General features: G+C 36.5%; 1 protein-coding gene across 6 annotated transcripts in view; it reads left to right on the top strand.

The window, feature by feature from the left end:
- Window positions 1–1318: 1318 nt before the first annotated feature.
- Window positions 1319–16315, top strand: part of cacna1db (calcium channel, voltage-dependent, L type, alpha 1D subunit, b) — a 109225-nt gene continuing 94228 nt past the window's right edge. For 5 of the 6 annotated variants that reach the window (XM_074644750.1, XM_074644747.1, XM_074644748.1 and 2 more), the window contains exons 1-3: window positions 1319–1449; window positions 6308–6779; window positions 7540–7645. In XM_074644750.1, coding sequence (XP_074500851.1) covers window positions 1416–1449; window positions 6308–6779; window positions 7540–7645 — 612 coding nt within the window. In that variant the 5' untranslated portion in view covers window positions 1319–1415. Of the gene's footprint in view, window positions 1450–2617; window positions 2857–6307; window positions 6780–7539; window positions 7646–16315 lie in introns of those variants that run through there. The other variant, XM_074644745.1, reaches the window with a different exon arrangement.

Here is a 16315-nt window from a genome sequence, read left to right as displayed (position 1 = left end):
TTTGTTAAAGTGCTGCTTAAAAATTAAATGTTTTTAGGAAATGATGGGCAGGCGTGCTTCCTCGGGGAGGATAAAATATAGGTTATATGTTTGTGTGTGTGTGTGTGTTATTTTATTTATTTTATTTATTTTATTTATTTTATTTATTTTATTTATTTTATATATATATATATATATATATTTTTTATTTTATTTCATTTTATTTCATTTTATTTCATTTTATTTCATTTTATTTGGTTGGAGGGATAAAAAGTAAATCTAATGTCTGATCCCGCTCCGGAGCAAAAGGTGGCAGTAATGCACCAATAAACTGGATGCCCACCTCCGTAAAACAACAGGAAAAAGAAGGTTTGCTTTCTGAAATCAAACAGGTTATATTACAAATAAACAAAATTGATGATTTAAAAAAAATATTTAAAAAAAAATTAATGATTTAATTTTTTTTTTTTATTGTTTTAAGGTGCAAATCTAGCAATAATGGACAACAATTTGTCCAAAAAACTTTGCATGTGCCTTTAAATTAAATTAAATTAAATTAAATTAGCCTAAAATAAAATAAAATAAAATTAAGATGAGTAAAAACTAGCTACACCATTCAGAAAAAAATCGTGTTATTCAAGGGGACAATCATTGCACTGTAATCATAAGAGATAGTTGTGATTAATATTAGACACTTTGCCTTTCACAATAATAAAGTGAACTAAAGACTGAAATAATATTTCTAAGAATTAAATGCCATGTATCTGTAGAGAAAAAAATACTGACAGTGGGCCTATCTTTTAATTAAAAATTAATGAGTTAAAAAAAAAATAGTTTTAAGGTGCAAATCTAGTAATAATGGACAACAATTTGTCCAAACAATTTGCTTACAGCTGTATGCGTGCCTTTTAAATTAAAATAAATTAAATTATTAAAAAAGATACTGACAGTGGGTCTATATCTTCATGTAATGTAAACACCACTGTGTCCAACCTCTCTGAGAACCATTTGTGCAGTTTAGGTTTTACTCAAAGTGAAGTTTGCATCGAAGTGAATTCACAAGATCTCTGCATTTTGAGTCTTGACTTTTCAGTTGTACGCAGCATAACCAAACTGGTAAACTAGTGACAAACATATAGCCTTAATGTAAGAGCTCCTTATAGGATACTTAAAACCAACATTTCTATAAACTCATTTGGTCCAGTTGAGCTGCAGCTGCCTGCCTCACCTGCCTCGGTTGAGGGAACATTGGAGCAGAGATTATAATCCGAGGATTACGCACTACCGTGAAACTGTTATCCTCCATACAGCTACAGGTAATCCCATCACTGGTAACCTTCCAGCACAGCTCTCACAACTCATTTCCTCTCGAATCGCTGCGGAGTGAGGGCAGAAAACCGGCACTATGAGGCTCCAGAGAAGAGCCAGGTGACAGAATGCCGTTTATGATAAGAGCAAGACCTCTGAGGGGTAAGTCTGAGGACCTGGGACACAGAAATATATAATATAGGCCTTAATGGACAGGATGAGGGCATGGTGTCTGTCCTGCTACCTAGAAAACCCCGGCAGGAGAAAGTCAGATTACTCTAGCCTATATACAGAAACTGTTTTACTACTTTACTTTTCCACTGATCTGAATGGTTTTTGCATCATAATGAGTCATAAACTGTAATATGCTGTTTACATTTAAGACAAAGATTACTATTTAAAGAGACCAATCTTTGGGGCCAATTTGTGGGCGTCTCTGTGTGTGTTTGTGTCACTGTGTCACATGCTGCTTAATTTATTGTTAAAACAAGATATAATTAGAAATAGACTGACTTCTTGTCAGTTTATATAAAGATGGATTTCTTGTCTCCATTTTCACAACATTCAATTTATTATTATTATTATTATTATTATTATTTTAAAGCAAAATAAAATAAAGACGAATAAAACCTAGTTACACAATTCAGAAAAAAATCTTATTATTCAAGGGGACAATCATGTCACTGTAATCATAAGAGATAGTTGTGATTAATATCAGACACTTTGCCTTTCACAATAATAAAGAGCGCCTATAATTAGAAACAGACTGATTTATTGTTGGCTTTTGGTTGTTTGTTGTCATCTCCCCAGTTCATATAAAGATGTATTTCTTGTCTCCATTTTCACAACATTCAATTTATTATTATCATTATTATTATTATTATTATTATTATTATTATTATTATTATTATTATTATAATTATAATTATAATGATGATTATGATTATCATTTTTATCATCATTATAATTATAATAATAATAATAATAATAATAATAATAATAATAATAATAATAATTATTATTATTATTATTATTATTATTATTATTATTATCATTAATATTATTATCATTATTTTTTATCATTATTATTATTATTATTATTATTATTATTATTTTAAAGCATGAATCATTAGCTTTTGTCTGTCTGAAAACATTTGGCAATCCTGCCAGACTTCATCCATGAGTTAGAGATGTTTAATGCGCGCTTTTTGAGGTTTATAGTGGGCAGCAACAGGTGCATTACCAGTTAGGATGTGTTTCCAGCAGGCTATAGGCTCTTCTAACTTGTTCTCCATCCTCAGACTCAGTGAGAATGAATTGACAGCAGCGGATCCTCCGTGAATCTGCAGGCTAAAGGCACCCGGATGTGGCGAAAATGTTTGTCGCTCCTCTCAGCAGGAGAGTCTGCTGCGCTCCGAAAACATTTTATAATTCAGGTTAAAACGACTCAGACTCTCACTGCGTCGACACCTTCTGGGGTGTTTTTCTTTTCCCAACGATGAGTTGGATTTAAAACGGACCTTTTCAATGTGGATTCGAGGATGCAAGAAGCAGATGAACAGTCTGAAGGTAAAAAGGAGCGCAGGAGGAGAGTTGGAGCGCAGCTAGAAGAGAGATGGAGAGGAGAGAAGAGCGCTCGTTTGGTTTATTCTAATGTTTATTCTGTGTGATTATTATGCTCTGAGTCTGTGTCTGCATGCAGGATTTATTTTCCCCAATTTCAATTTGAGTCCACAGATTGGGTATTATTATTATTACTCGCTTGTTCTACTGTAATGACAGCAGGCATCAAATCCACTGGGAGACTGAGAGTTGCTGCTAGTTCTACAAAAAAATGGTTGACTAAATATTATGGCCAAGTGGTCGTTTTTTAACCATGTGACAGCTTGTGGAGGATGCTCTGGATCTGTGCGCCCACTATGATCCACAATGAGCTTTTCTAAAGCAACTTTTTCAAATAAATCCTGTTAGTTTTAAATCAGTTTCGAGGTTAAGAAGTGGTCCAAACAAACACTGTAGTGTTTTTTTTTTTTTTTTTTTTAATGCCACATTTCAAAGTGAAGTCGAGAACAACAGCAAAAAGTCAACAGTTGTTGTCCAGCAACGTGTGACAGATGTGCAGAACAGCTGGGATTATTCTTGTTAACATCCCAGAAATGTCAGAGAAGCTCCAGATCATCATTAAATAACAGGTTGCACTTCTTATTTTTGCAACCTGTGGTGATGTTGTGTCCTAGAATCAGGAGGGTTGAACTGTCCTGCCATTCAGATTATGAATTTTGTGATGAAACATCTTTAAATACAGTAAAAATGAACAAATCACTTGCAGGCAACAGATCAGAGATTTGGTGGAAACTTTCTACAAGCAAATCGCTTTTAAATTTCTGCTTTCTTTTTCTTGTATATTGACTATTTATTCATCATACCAGTTGTTCATAAGGGACTTCATTCATCTTTCTCCCTGTGTGTCTTTCACTCATTCTCGGGTTAAGAAGTGGTCCAAACAAACACTGTAGTGTTTTTTTTTAATGCCACATTTCAAAGTGAAGTTGAGAACAACAGCAAAAAAGTCAACAGTTATATCCAGCAACGTGTGACAGATGTGCAGCAGAACAGCTGGGATTATTCTTGTTATACATCCCAGAAATGTCAGAGAAGCTGCAGATCATCATTAAATAACAGGTTGCACTTGTTATTTGTGCAACCTGTGGTGATGCTGTGTCCTAGAATCAGGAGGGTCAAACTGTCCTGCAGAGTTATTATCCTCCTCATTCAGATTATGAATTTTGGGTTGAAATATCTTTAAATACAGTCAAATTGAACAAATCACTTTGCAGGCAACATATCAGAGATTTGGTGGCAACTTTCTATAAGCAATAGTTTTTAAATTTCTGCTTTGCTTTGGTGTGTAATTGCCCATTTATTTACACTTTCCACCAGTTGTTCATGAGGCACTTCATTCATCTTTCTCTCTGTGTCTTTCACTCATTCTTAAGAGATATGGTGCTTTTAAGATATTCTGATAAAGTGTTTTGGATTTGATCATCTCTTTTAGTTGAAAGACACGTAATGCTGGTTAGCCGTTACAGTATAGTCTCTGCTGTGATTCTGCTGTAGAGCTGCAGTGAACCAAAGTGACTGTGTCAAGGGCACTGTCTTTTTCACTCGTGGTTTGCATCGATTTTAATGACTCTCACTGTCTCTCTCTCTCTCTCTCTCTCTCTCTCTCTCTCTCTCTCTCTCTCTCTCTCTCTCTCTCTTTCTCTTCCACACTCTTTCAAACCTCGAACCAAGCTTCATCATCTTCTTCTTTGTCTTCCTCTTCTCACTTTTCTGCCCGGGGGACAGTTACATACATTTTCAGCACGTATAAAGTTGTACAAGGCAGAGATTTAATGTGAAATTACACAGCTTTTATCTGCAATTAAAATACAAAATGAATTGCCAGTCCCTTAATTGAAAGCTCTTATATTTTTTCTAGTTTGCCTAAATGAAATTCAGGCACTTCTCTGCTCACAGAAATTAAAAAACTGTCATTTTAAACTGAACTACCCACATTATGCCTTAAAGTTCCAATATTGTAAAAAGTGAGATTTTCAGGTCTTTATATTATAAAGCAGGTTTAAGTGATATATAAATACTGTGAAAGTATCAAAACACTCAATCCATGGAGAAATACACTGTCTGTATTCAGAAACTGTGTGTTTGAAAGAAGCCGTTATAGGATTTCTGTCCATTGTGATGTCACAAATATACAATATTTAGACCATTTCACAGTTTTAAACGTAAACATACTAAATGTGTCTCAGTTTATTTCCTGTTGCAGTGTATGTGAATGACATCCACTGACAGTAAAACATGGACCCAAGCCGTTTCCTAGCAACGCAATTCCATTGCCATTCTGTTGAAATTCGCTAAAACGGAGCGTTTCAGACAGAGCGTGAATACAGGTATATTCAGACAGACAGGATGAGAAAAATAATGTGTTTTTTGAACATTAAAGCATGTAAACATGTTCTAGTATAGAAACCCAAAATACAAGTATGAACCTGAAAATGAGCACGATATGGGACCTTTAACTCGCAGCAATTGAGCACTCTGTATAGAGAAAGTGAGACTCACCAATGTTTGTTTCTTTGCTTCTCTTTCCCCTTTTGTTGTAAAACAGCACCGGCTGTATAGTTACAGTGTTTTTGCTTGTGTGTTACCTGATATTGTTACTCTTGTTGTGTGATTTATATTGAGGTTCGTATTTTCTAGTTACTCATCGCTTCCAAAAACTACATGAAAAAGTACTGATGAAAGGTGTCATTGCAGAATTTAGGCTGATTGATGAATTCATGATATTGATGACAATATTGTCAGCAGATATCAGCTTATTGCAGATATATCTTTATCAATATATACACTGTATAGTCATGCAAAAAATATTTATTTGAGGTAATGTATTCATTCCTTAGATAGTCCACATGAGAGCATTTTTATTATTTATTTATAGGATCTTTATCAAAAATGTATAACACTGTTGATTTTGCTCTTTATGTCGGTGTTCTCATGCAACATTATGACTTGTTATTGCACTTTATTTGAACTCTTCTTGAAATCATTTCATCCCCCTTGTTTGGAAAGCCCTTTATAATTATTACCGTATTGTTACGTCCCTATAGGCCAACTCTCAAACAATTTATATAACATTAAATCTGTGGTAAATGGCACCTATAATTATGAGTTTTAAAGCTGCTATGTGTAGAATTTGGTGCCCCCAAGTGGTTGCATCAAAAACGACAAAGTGGCAGAGAGCAATGTACGTAGTAATGACTGAGTACAATAATACTGTATAGACTGCACTTTCATTGGGATTGTTTAATTATTTTAACTTAGGTAATCAGAAATGCTATACAAAGCTATTTTCCTGAAATGCACTGACACACATCAGCTGTTGCACGTGAATGTGATGTTTTTGTTTATACTCTCACAATGTATAACCATTTTGTCTTTGTTTCCCACCCTCTCCCTCCAGGGGCACAGTATGCCAGCAACAAAAGGACCACTCCCCCACCTGACGCCTCAGTTCTCTGGTCGGAAAGCCACACCCGTCTGCACCAGCTCCATCCACCTGAGTCCCTGCAGGCCCCGCCCAGCACCGGCAAGCCCGTCGGCTCCTCTTGCGGCCTCCTCGGGGCCAAAAGTGGCGTTCAGCCCTCCGATGGCGATGGTTCCGGTGTCAGCCCGGTCCTCGCTTGGCATGCCGCCATTAACGCTGCTCGCGAAGCGCAGGGCGACGATGCTGAAAAGCCTGACATGAGTACACAGCCCCCAGTTTGCACCACTGGACCAGCTCCTGTGGGCTCACTGGCGCAGAGGAAGAGGCAGCAGTACGCCAAAAGCAAAAAGCAGGGAGGGTCTACCAACAGCAGGCCACCCAGAGCTCTGTTCTGCCTCACCCTCAACAACCCGATCCGCAGGGCCTGCATCAGCCTGGTGGAGTGGAAGTATCCTTTAGCCTTTAGAGGCTCTGCTTGGATGGATGGATGGCTGACAGATGCTCGGGTGTCTGCATGGATTAGGCTTGTTTCTATGGATAGATTGCTTCATAGCTTAGAGGGTGGATGGTTGGGAGTTTAATGAATGAATGTGTCTTTAAATGAACTTAATCTGCCAGTAAAATAATGGACCATAGCTTTATTGTTATAATGGAAACGGCCTGTAGGCTGCAAGTGCTGAACTTTAAACACATAGACGGTAGCTTTGTGCGAAAGATTAAATTAAATGTTAGATGATCAGTTGAGTTAATAGATGATTTCATGAGATAGTTGGATTGATTAATGAATGAATGAATTAGTAAATTAATAAATAATGGAACCCTTTGACTTTTTATTAATTTATATATTTTTTATTTATTAGCTGAATTTTTATATTTGTTTAGAATCTGCCGCAGGCTTTAAGCCTTCTTTGATTGTTATCACGCGCATTTAATTGCATTATTATATTACTTTGGTGTGTTATTTTATTTAATACTGTAACTCACTAGTTTCTCTACCACAGTGAGAAAGATAAGGAAATTAAGGAGACTATTGACAAAATGCAAGGTTTCACCGAAAATATACACAATGTAAATAAGCACAACTTAATCAACTTAAATGTATGAAGCTCTGCTATGTCTAAGGATTCACTAACTTCCCAAACCCTGATATTATTATATATATATTTATAATGAGATAACTGTGATCCTTAACAGTTTCTTTTTTCCAGACCATTTGATATCTTTATACTGCTGTCTATTTTTGCCAACTGTGTGGCCTTAGCCATCTACATCCCCTTCCCCGGAGACGACTCCAACTCTACCAACCAAGAACTGGTGAGTGGCGCTGGGAAATACACAAACAAGGCTTTGTGATGTAATGGATAAACGGGGATTTGCTGACATATATTGTACATCCCTCATTACACACTACTGCTATATATACATATTAGTGGTGCAACAGTTCAACAAGTCCACGGTTTTTGAAACAACCGTTTCCAATGTGTGTGTTGATAGTAATTAATGATATTTCCATAATATATGAAGCTGAAACACAGATTTTATACATGAAATATGCAGTCTACTTAATGGTCAAGTAGGTCTATGTTCAGATAATTGCCTCTTCTATGTCTCTGGCACTTCATCAAATAATTAGTAGGCCTGTATTTAATAGAGGTGCAACGGTTCAACAAGCCCAGGGTTCGGTTTGTACGTCATTGAATGGTTTGGTTTTTTACAGTTCGGTTTTGCACCCTAGTGTATATCCGAGTTGTTGTAAAATGTCCATGACAGCAGGATATACTGTGTGATGGCGTGTTAGAGAGATTTCAAGGGTTTGGTTTAGGGGTAACACGTTTGCCAAAAATGTGTGTTAAGCTGAATGGGATTGTGAAAAGACAAAAAAAACACATTGTGATAATGTTTTGGGGCTTTTTTATAACCTGAAATATCTGTATGCGTATAATACATAAACATTAAAAGCAGTGGAAATAAGGAGATCAGCAAAAATTGAATTTAAAAAAGGTGCCTTTTTATTTTACTGGTGTGAAACAACGTGCACTTATAAGCAGTGAGAACAGGCTTGGTTTTGCACGTCATCGCCACAGCACTCAAATTTGTTTGAATAAAAGAGATGGCGTCATATATTCTTACCTAACCCTAGTGGTATCAAGCCATGCAGACAGTTTAGTTTTTTCCCACATGCTCCGTGCTGCTCGCTGCTCGTGCCTCCGTTTGTCATCAGATGACACACAAAGGCTAGACACAACACCTTTGCATGAGTGTGATTGGCTTGACGTGTGGGTTGCGTCAGAGGGCTTTCCCGACAATATTTTGATGGATGTGTCGGGTTTCATTGTTAAGTTGACACACACAATTCCTGGTGCGCACACACATACACACACACACCACACACACCCAGCGGGTCATCCCTCTGTGTGTCACAGCAGATCCCCGTGGAGTGAGAGGTGAGAAGACAGAGAGGCAGCGAGAGATGAAAAGCAGTTTGTTGTGGTGCCTCCATAATTACAGTGTAATCTGACATCATTTAACTATTAACAAAATAATAATCATTACCATCGAATACAATACAATGTATGAATACAACTCAGATTTGATTACGCCTTACACTCTAGTGATGTTCTTGTTGAAATATACAGCAAAGCAATTTAACGTCAAGGAAAAAGCCAGTGGCTCTCCAGGGCCAGTTGTTGTAAGAGTAGAGTGCGTAGAGTGTGTGTGTATGAGGGAAGTGAGTGGTGAAGCAAGAGAGAGAGAGAGAGAGCGACATTGATGGGAGCGAGTAACGTTATCGACTCCGGCCCAAGCAGGAAAAGTTACCAGAGTTTGGTTTGTCCGTTCTGGGCTACTGTAGAAACATGGTGGTGCAACATGTTGGACTCCGTGGAAAGATATATAAACGTCTCATTCTAAGCTAACGAAAACACAACAATTCTTATTTTCATGTGATTATGCACTAATGGAAACATAGTTATTAATATTTGATTCCATTTCTGCCAATAGATGCCCCTAATTGTTACACACTGTTCCTTTAATTCCCAGCAGAACTCTGACACATTTCAACCGGAGCAGAGGTCTAATCAGCCAGAATAACAGTAAACACCTGTGTGGGCGTGTCTTCAGAATCAGGAACATTTTGCTCATGACTAACCATCTTATGTTGCATTCAGGCAACATTGGCAGAACGGGAAAACCTCCATTGTTCTGACTTCAAACATTAATTCCAAAATGTTTTAGCTTTAAAGTCACACCATATAAACACCCTAAATTAGCTATTGTTTTGTTGTGTTACATATTTGTAGAGGTTCAAGTGAAACAAGATACAAACAAATGGTGTTCAGCTTCTTTCTTAATTAGCTGTAGAGACTAATTTAGGGTTACGATTGGATTTTACTTCAATATAAGTGCTAGCAACGGTGACTTTGCAGCTTTTATGCCTCTAGTTTGTTCACACTTGTGTAGCTTTTTTTGTCAAGACGGTCAGAAATTCACAATATCTCCAACTCAGAGTAAAAACTAAGACACTCGTTTTGGCTGCTTGTGATTACGGTCGGAACAATATGACATGAACGCAGCATGTCAGAGATTTCCATCATCTACATGCAGCTTATTAGCTAGGTCAACAGTTTTAGATTCTCTTATTGTAGTTGGGATGGCGTTATGGTCAATAAAATGTGGGTCTTTGTTACGGGGGGCCACTCTTGTTTCAGTCAACGTTGGTTTCTTTTTACCACCATTGTTCCGATTATAACAAAGTAGTAACTTTAACCCCAAAAGGTCGGCTTTGATGTCTTACTCGAGCTAGGAGTTGTATTTGTAGTCAGAAGAAGAGTAAACAGAACAAAGACAGATAAATATTGGACCCAGAATTAAGATAAAAAGTATGTACAAGTAAAGCTTGTGCTCTTGTAAATTTGTTGGTTTATTTACTTCACCGAAAATCATTTCACCGCAGATTTTGTTGCAAAAAGTGCAGTATATCATTTTTTGGGTAGTTTGATCCTGCAAGTGTAGCAATGTCCTCAGAAAATTTGTCAAGCAGTGCAAACATTAGCTTTTTTCTTTGAGGCTAGCAAGAGACCTTTTTAGCTTCATAGGGGATTGTGTGTGTGTGTGTGTGTGTGTGTGTGTGTGTGTTTGTGTTTTATAGTGAGAGACGGACACAGAAACGTAGCATGTTCCCTCAACAGATGGGGTTTATTCAAGCCGTCCAAGTCATCGCTCACTGCACAATGTACAGTATGTGTGTGTGTGTGTGTGTGTGTGTGTGTGTGTGTGTGTGTGTTTGTGCAACTTTTTGCGTCTCAGTAGATAGAAAGTCACATGTCCCGTTGATCTTTTCTGCCTTCAGAGATGAGACGTCAAACAATATTGTGCTCAAATTCTGCTTAAATTTGAAAAGCTAATGAAGTTTCTGTTATAGAAAATTGTTAAAGGAGTTCTCCACTCAAAACCAGTATTTCAAAAGTATTTCTCTTCTCTGTCCGCCAAGTTCCAAACATCATATTTAAGCCAAAATGTGCCAAATAAAGTTAAATGCACCACTTCAATGTGCTGCTGTAAGCAAACATAGCTGTGTGTGACTTATTAGAAACTTTAGAAAACATTAACAGCATATATTAGACCATAAGTTTGTTTTTTAAAATCCATTCACGTTCTGGGGAACACAGGTTTTCACCACAGTAGTATTTCCACAACTGCTGCTTCGTCCTTTTTTAGAGAGCGTGTAGGTGTTGTTTGATCGGCTCCTTCATAGCGAAGGATGGGAAAGAGGAAGAGAAATAGACAACTGGGGGGAGACAGCTCAGCTATAAGTCCTCACATGAACTCGCCATGAAAACGAGTAGAAAGTGGTTTTGTTATTTGTTTTCTGGTGTCAACATTATATTCATATGTACTTCCCAGATTATTAAGCCAGTTGTGGATTCTGGCGTTTGCTGCTTAGCTTATTAGATTTCATGCTATAACTTTTTATATGTTTTAGCGTTGAGTGTATTGGCAACAATCTGGCGATACGATATGTATCATGATACAGGGGTTACAATTCAATATATTGCGATACTGTAAGCAATGCGATATAGGCCCTATTGTGATTTTTTAAATCTAATTTTAGGAAAACTGTCATAGCATTAATAACACACCACCATATGCATAAAATCTGATAAAAAATGTTTACTTTTTTGATGCAATGGGATCTGCATTTGCATTTATCACAGTCCTTGTAACATCCAGCATCATAACACTACTTTGAGAGGGCAAAACATCTTACACCTCTAATTAAACATGAATTCTGTATACTTTACTTTACTGAGCTCCCAACTGGATTACCATACAAAGAACACAACAACTGGAACAATGATTAAAAAAAAATGTTCACTGTGTTTGATGACCTTTATGTCTTCATGCTTGATTTTCAAGCTGAGCTGCATGAAGCCTCAGAAAGTAATCTAAATATGTGTGGGATGATTTGGAAAAATGTCTCCAGTAATGTAAATTACATGTGACCTCTAGTTGATAAAACACGACCCATTTCAACCTGCACCCTTTCGAGCCCTTTTGCTAAGCACCAGTTCTGTCGCTGTGTTCTAGATAATAATTTTCATCATTCATACAAGTAGAATATGAGATAACCTGACATATCATTTAGGGATGTTGCTGAACTCGTAAATGTTTTCAGTGAAGAAATGTCAGTGAGATCTGTTCCACCGTGTATTTGAGTATCTGTTTTATTTTATGTAAGAGAAAGTGTGTGTGTGTACGAGTTGTGTGTGTGTGTGTGTGTGTGTGTGTGGAGGTTGAAGGATTAAGCTGGGCAGTGGATTAGTCGTCAGTGAATGAGTGGAGGTTGCAGAGAGAGAGAGAGTGCGAGAGAGAGAGAGAGAGAGAGAGAGCGGGAAAGGGAGAGGGATGGATGGAGGATTGGTGGATGGGTGGAGAGAGATGTAGGGCGGGAGCTTACAAGTTGGAGAGTATCTATCTATCTATCTATCTATCTATCTATCTATCTATCTATCTATCTATCTATATCTATCTATCTATCTATCTATCTATCTATCTATCTATCTATCTATCTATCTATCTATCTATCTATCTATCTATCTATCTATCTATCTATCTATATCTATCTATCTATCTATCTATCTATCTATCTATCTATCTATCTATCTATCTATCTATCTATATCTATCTATCTATCTATCTATCTATCTATCTATCTATCTATCTATCTATCTATCTATCTATCTATCTATCTATCTATCTATCTATCTATCAAACAAAAGGAGAGATGCTGTGTATCAGATTTAGCTACTTTCCATCAGTTGTAAATCTGGACTCTTTCAAGTTGAATGTGACTTGTATTTGAATGCTCCAATCAGAATTTGTCAATATGATAAATCTTTGCAAAAAAGCTCAACATTTTTATGTTTCAATTGATTTTCAACAAAAATAATGACTAAATCAGATTTTCCTATTCATCAAAAACTTGTTCTGGCCACCACAGTTTACAATTAACAGGTAATACAGCTCTGAATAGGATTCCAGTTAATATGTGAAAGAAGTGGAGAAATAAATAGGGAGAAACCACAGCAGCAACAGAGCTCCCCATTATGCTGCAAAAATAAATAAATAAATAAATAAATAAATAAATAAATGAATAAATAAATAAATAAATAAATGAATAAATAAATAAATAAATAAATAAATAAATAAATAAATAAATAAATAAATAAATAAGACTACGCCCTACTCTTGTGTTATACAACCACACACAACACAGGAAATAAATATAAACATAGAAGTTGATTTTGACTCCTCATTCATTTGTTATTCTGCACGTGTTTGTGACGTCTCTGTCAGCTCATGTTGTTGTTGCACGCTAGCGTAAGTCATCCCAAATATAACATGCAAGAAGCAATTTGAAATTGATCTCGGCGGCCTGCAGTTTTCTTATTTGTGACCTTTTGTTTTGTGTGTTGCTCCCACTCTGGTGTCATGCTCTCTCCTCATCCTTCCATTACTCTCACATTACTAAATCCGTCTACTTAACTGCCTCAGTCTCGTCCTACGCTTTCCATTCTTGTTTTCCTCTCCGTCTTCTCTCCTCTATTTTCTCTATTTAACTCACCACACCTCTATTTTTTCTCCCCCGCCACCTCCTCTTCCTGTTGCAGAGTGGAGAATGATTAATATCCTATTAAGCCGGTTAGTGATTTAGCAGACTTATGATGGCCCCTTTGACCGCTAGCTGACTAACATACACTGCTGATCATCTCTTTATCCCATCGGAGTCTATATGAATCTGCTGTATGAGTGTAGGAGTAAGAGGCGGAGTGCTTGTGTGTGAACAGCTTAAAGGCATGTAAAGTGGACATGCTCAGTCAGGTCAGTGAAAACTGTCTCAGGATGTTCTCATACACTGTTCATAGCTATACCTACAAACAGTAATGCACTGTAGTTTGTACACACCCCACTTCAGTAGTTATTTTAACCCAAACCACGATCTTTTCCTAAACCTAACTAATTCATTTTGTTGCCTAAACCTAACAAAGTTGTTTCCTGTGAAGACGGAAGTTTATTTTGAAAAGACTGTATGCATGTAACAAGCAGAAATTGACACCTGCGTCACTTGCAAAATGCACAAAAAAATGAGGAATAACTTTTCGTGAGATATCATACGAACCGCTGTATGAAGATACGCTGAAACGGGTGGTAATAGACAAAAAAGGCAACATTAATATTGTGATAATCTCTCTATAATAACGGTGAAATATGAACTAAAGTATATAAAATTAAAACATAATTGAAAATAAAATGCACGTTATTGTATCGAGTCATTGTTTTACTAACATCCTTTTGATTTTCAAAATAAAAGATATGTTCTGAGGTAGGGCTGTCATGATATCAAATTTTCACGACATGATTATCTTGGCCAAAACAATTAATGATAACGATATTATCACGATATCTATAGGAAATAATAATTAAAAAAATGCAATCAGTCACATTCATCTTTAACTTTGTTTATTGTACGTTTTGTCTCTTTATTGTCTAATGAATTACACTCAAAATACGAGTGTAGGTGGACAAAAAAGAGTCCGTAACCATAACTGTATATATAAAATGATATAAGAGGAGCTGGATAATTTAAACAATATTATCATATGTGTACTATTAACATGATATCAATATTTCATTTTTAAATATCACGGTGACACCCCTATTCTGAGGCATTTTAGATCTCACAAGATTATTATTATTTTTTAATCACAATGAATAATATAATCGTTTTGCTCATATGGACAGACGATATTGACTCATTACTTATAGCTCTATCTGAGCACCTGCTGTATATAGAAACCTGGCATGAAGTGAGGAGAACAGCTGTGATAGTGAGAAAATGTATTGTCGGTGCTAATGGTGCATGTGAGGGACTATTACTTGTAATTATAAGCAGACTTGCGCAGAGTATAAGATGAAGTGGTTGTGTATTCATTCTGTCCTCATTGTTGGAGTCCATTTTAACTGCATGTGGGAGAGCGTTCACATGAACAGCATGAGTCAGAGATCAAAGGGTAAATCATCTTTTGGCTCATGCAGGTTTGGATATGAAAGCATGGTAACACAATCTGCCTGTCTTTTTAATCAGAAAATGATCATTTTCTGATTAAAACCGCACCGGCAGACTGCAGCACTGGCTGTACCGGAGTCATGACATCAAGTCAAAGCACACAGCACGAAACATCCACACTTCACCCTCATTTCATTCACTTCACATATAAATGTGATTCTCATAAACCTGCCTGCAAAAATTAAATCTCCATGGTGATTCTTCCAGCCCAATTTCAGCGTTTGCAATTTTGAACAAATTTCAGAGTCCTTGTAGGTTTAAGGTCTGACTGTTTTGTCTCTCAATCGATTATCAAATGAGTCAAGGTCACTGCGGCATATTAAACCTGGATGGTTGTTTCTCATTAGTTTTGGGTTTTAGCCTTGAATGGATTCATTTTGCAGGAGAAGGTTTTGAAATGTGCTTTTGTCCACTATAATTATGTAGTGCAATTTGAAACAAGCCCAAGAAAAGTACCTCAAAACCGTTCTTTACTGTTCTTGTACCTGCTGTGTTTCATAAGTGAAGTAGCTTTTTTTTAATAATATGAATAAGAATATATGTTTCAGACATGCAGCTTATGTTTATCATCTTGAAAGTGAGGACAAAACAAATGCATTAATAGAGCAGGGCACACGCTGTTGTGATTCTTTTGTCTTCTCCTCACTGTGATTCAGAAACATTTTTTGTTTGAGTTGGTTGCATAACAGCAATCATAAGACCTGAATGCTGTAAGGTGGGCCGGGTAATCCAACACAGCAGTAGCTACAGGAGTGAGTTCATTCAGTTCTACTGTATGTGTGAGTGTGTTCATACCAGGGCTGCCCTCCCTTAGTCGATTAGTCGACTGATCAGTCGTTTTGGTTTTAGTCGACTTGGTTTTAGATTTCTTTACACGTTTTTTTATGTTTTTTTCATGCTAAATGACTTATTTCTAAGAAACGTATGAGCACATCTCTGGTAAACACCAGATTTGAAGTGGTGCTTTTGTGTGATTCTTTGCGGAGAAACGCAGTTTTAAATGCTAAATGTTGTGAGTGTTAGTCGACTAAGAATTTCTTTAGTTAAGGACGGTTCATACCAAGGTTATAATAGTTTTCAATTTTCAATTAGTTTTTATTTTATCTCAGTTTTCACTTTTCAATTACACTTTACTTTAGTTTAGTTTTAGTTAGTTTTCAGGGTGTGTTTTCTAGTTTTGGTTTAGTTTCAGTTTTTCAGAAAGGTTTAGTTTTAGCTTTAGAGTAGTTTTAATTTGTCCAGGTATAATGTATCAGAAGTACAGTATGTGGCTACATACACATATAATACATGGTTGGAGAACTGAATGACCATAATGTTTAATGTTTAGTCTTATTTATTATAGCTAAAAATAAATA

Source organism: Sebastes fasciatus, chromosome 8, assembly GCF_043250625.1.
Source record: "Sebastes fasciatus isolate fSebFas1 chromosome 8, fSebFas1.pri, whole genome shotgun sequence".
In the NCBI taxonomy this organism is placed as follows: Eukaryota; Metazoa; Chordata; class Actinopteri; order Perciformes; family Sebastidae; genus Sebastes; species Sebastes fasciatus.
The sequence above is the reverse complement of the archived record's forward strand: the minus strand, read 5'-3'. Positions and strand labels throughout refer to the sequence as shown.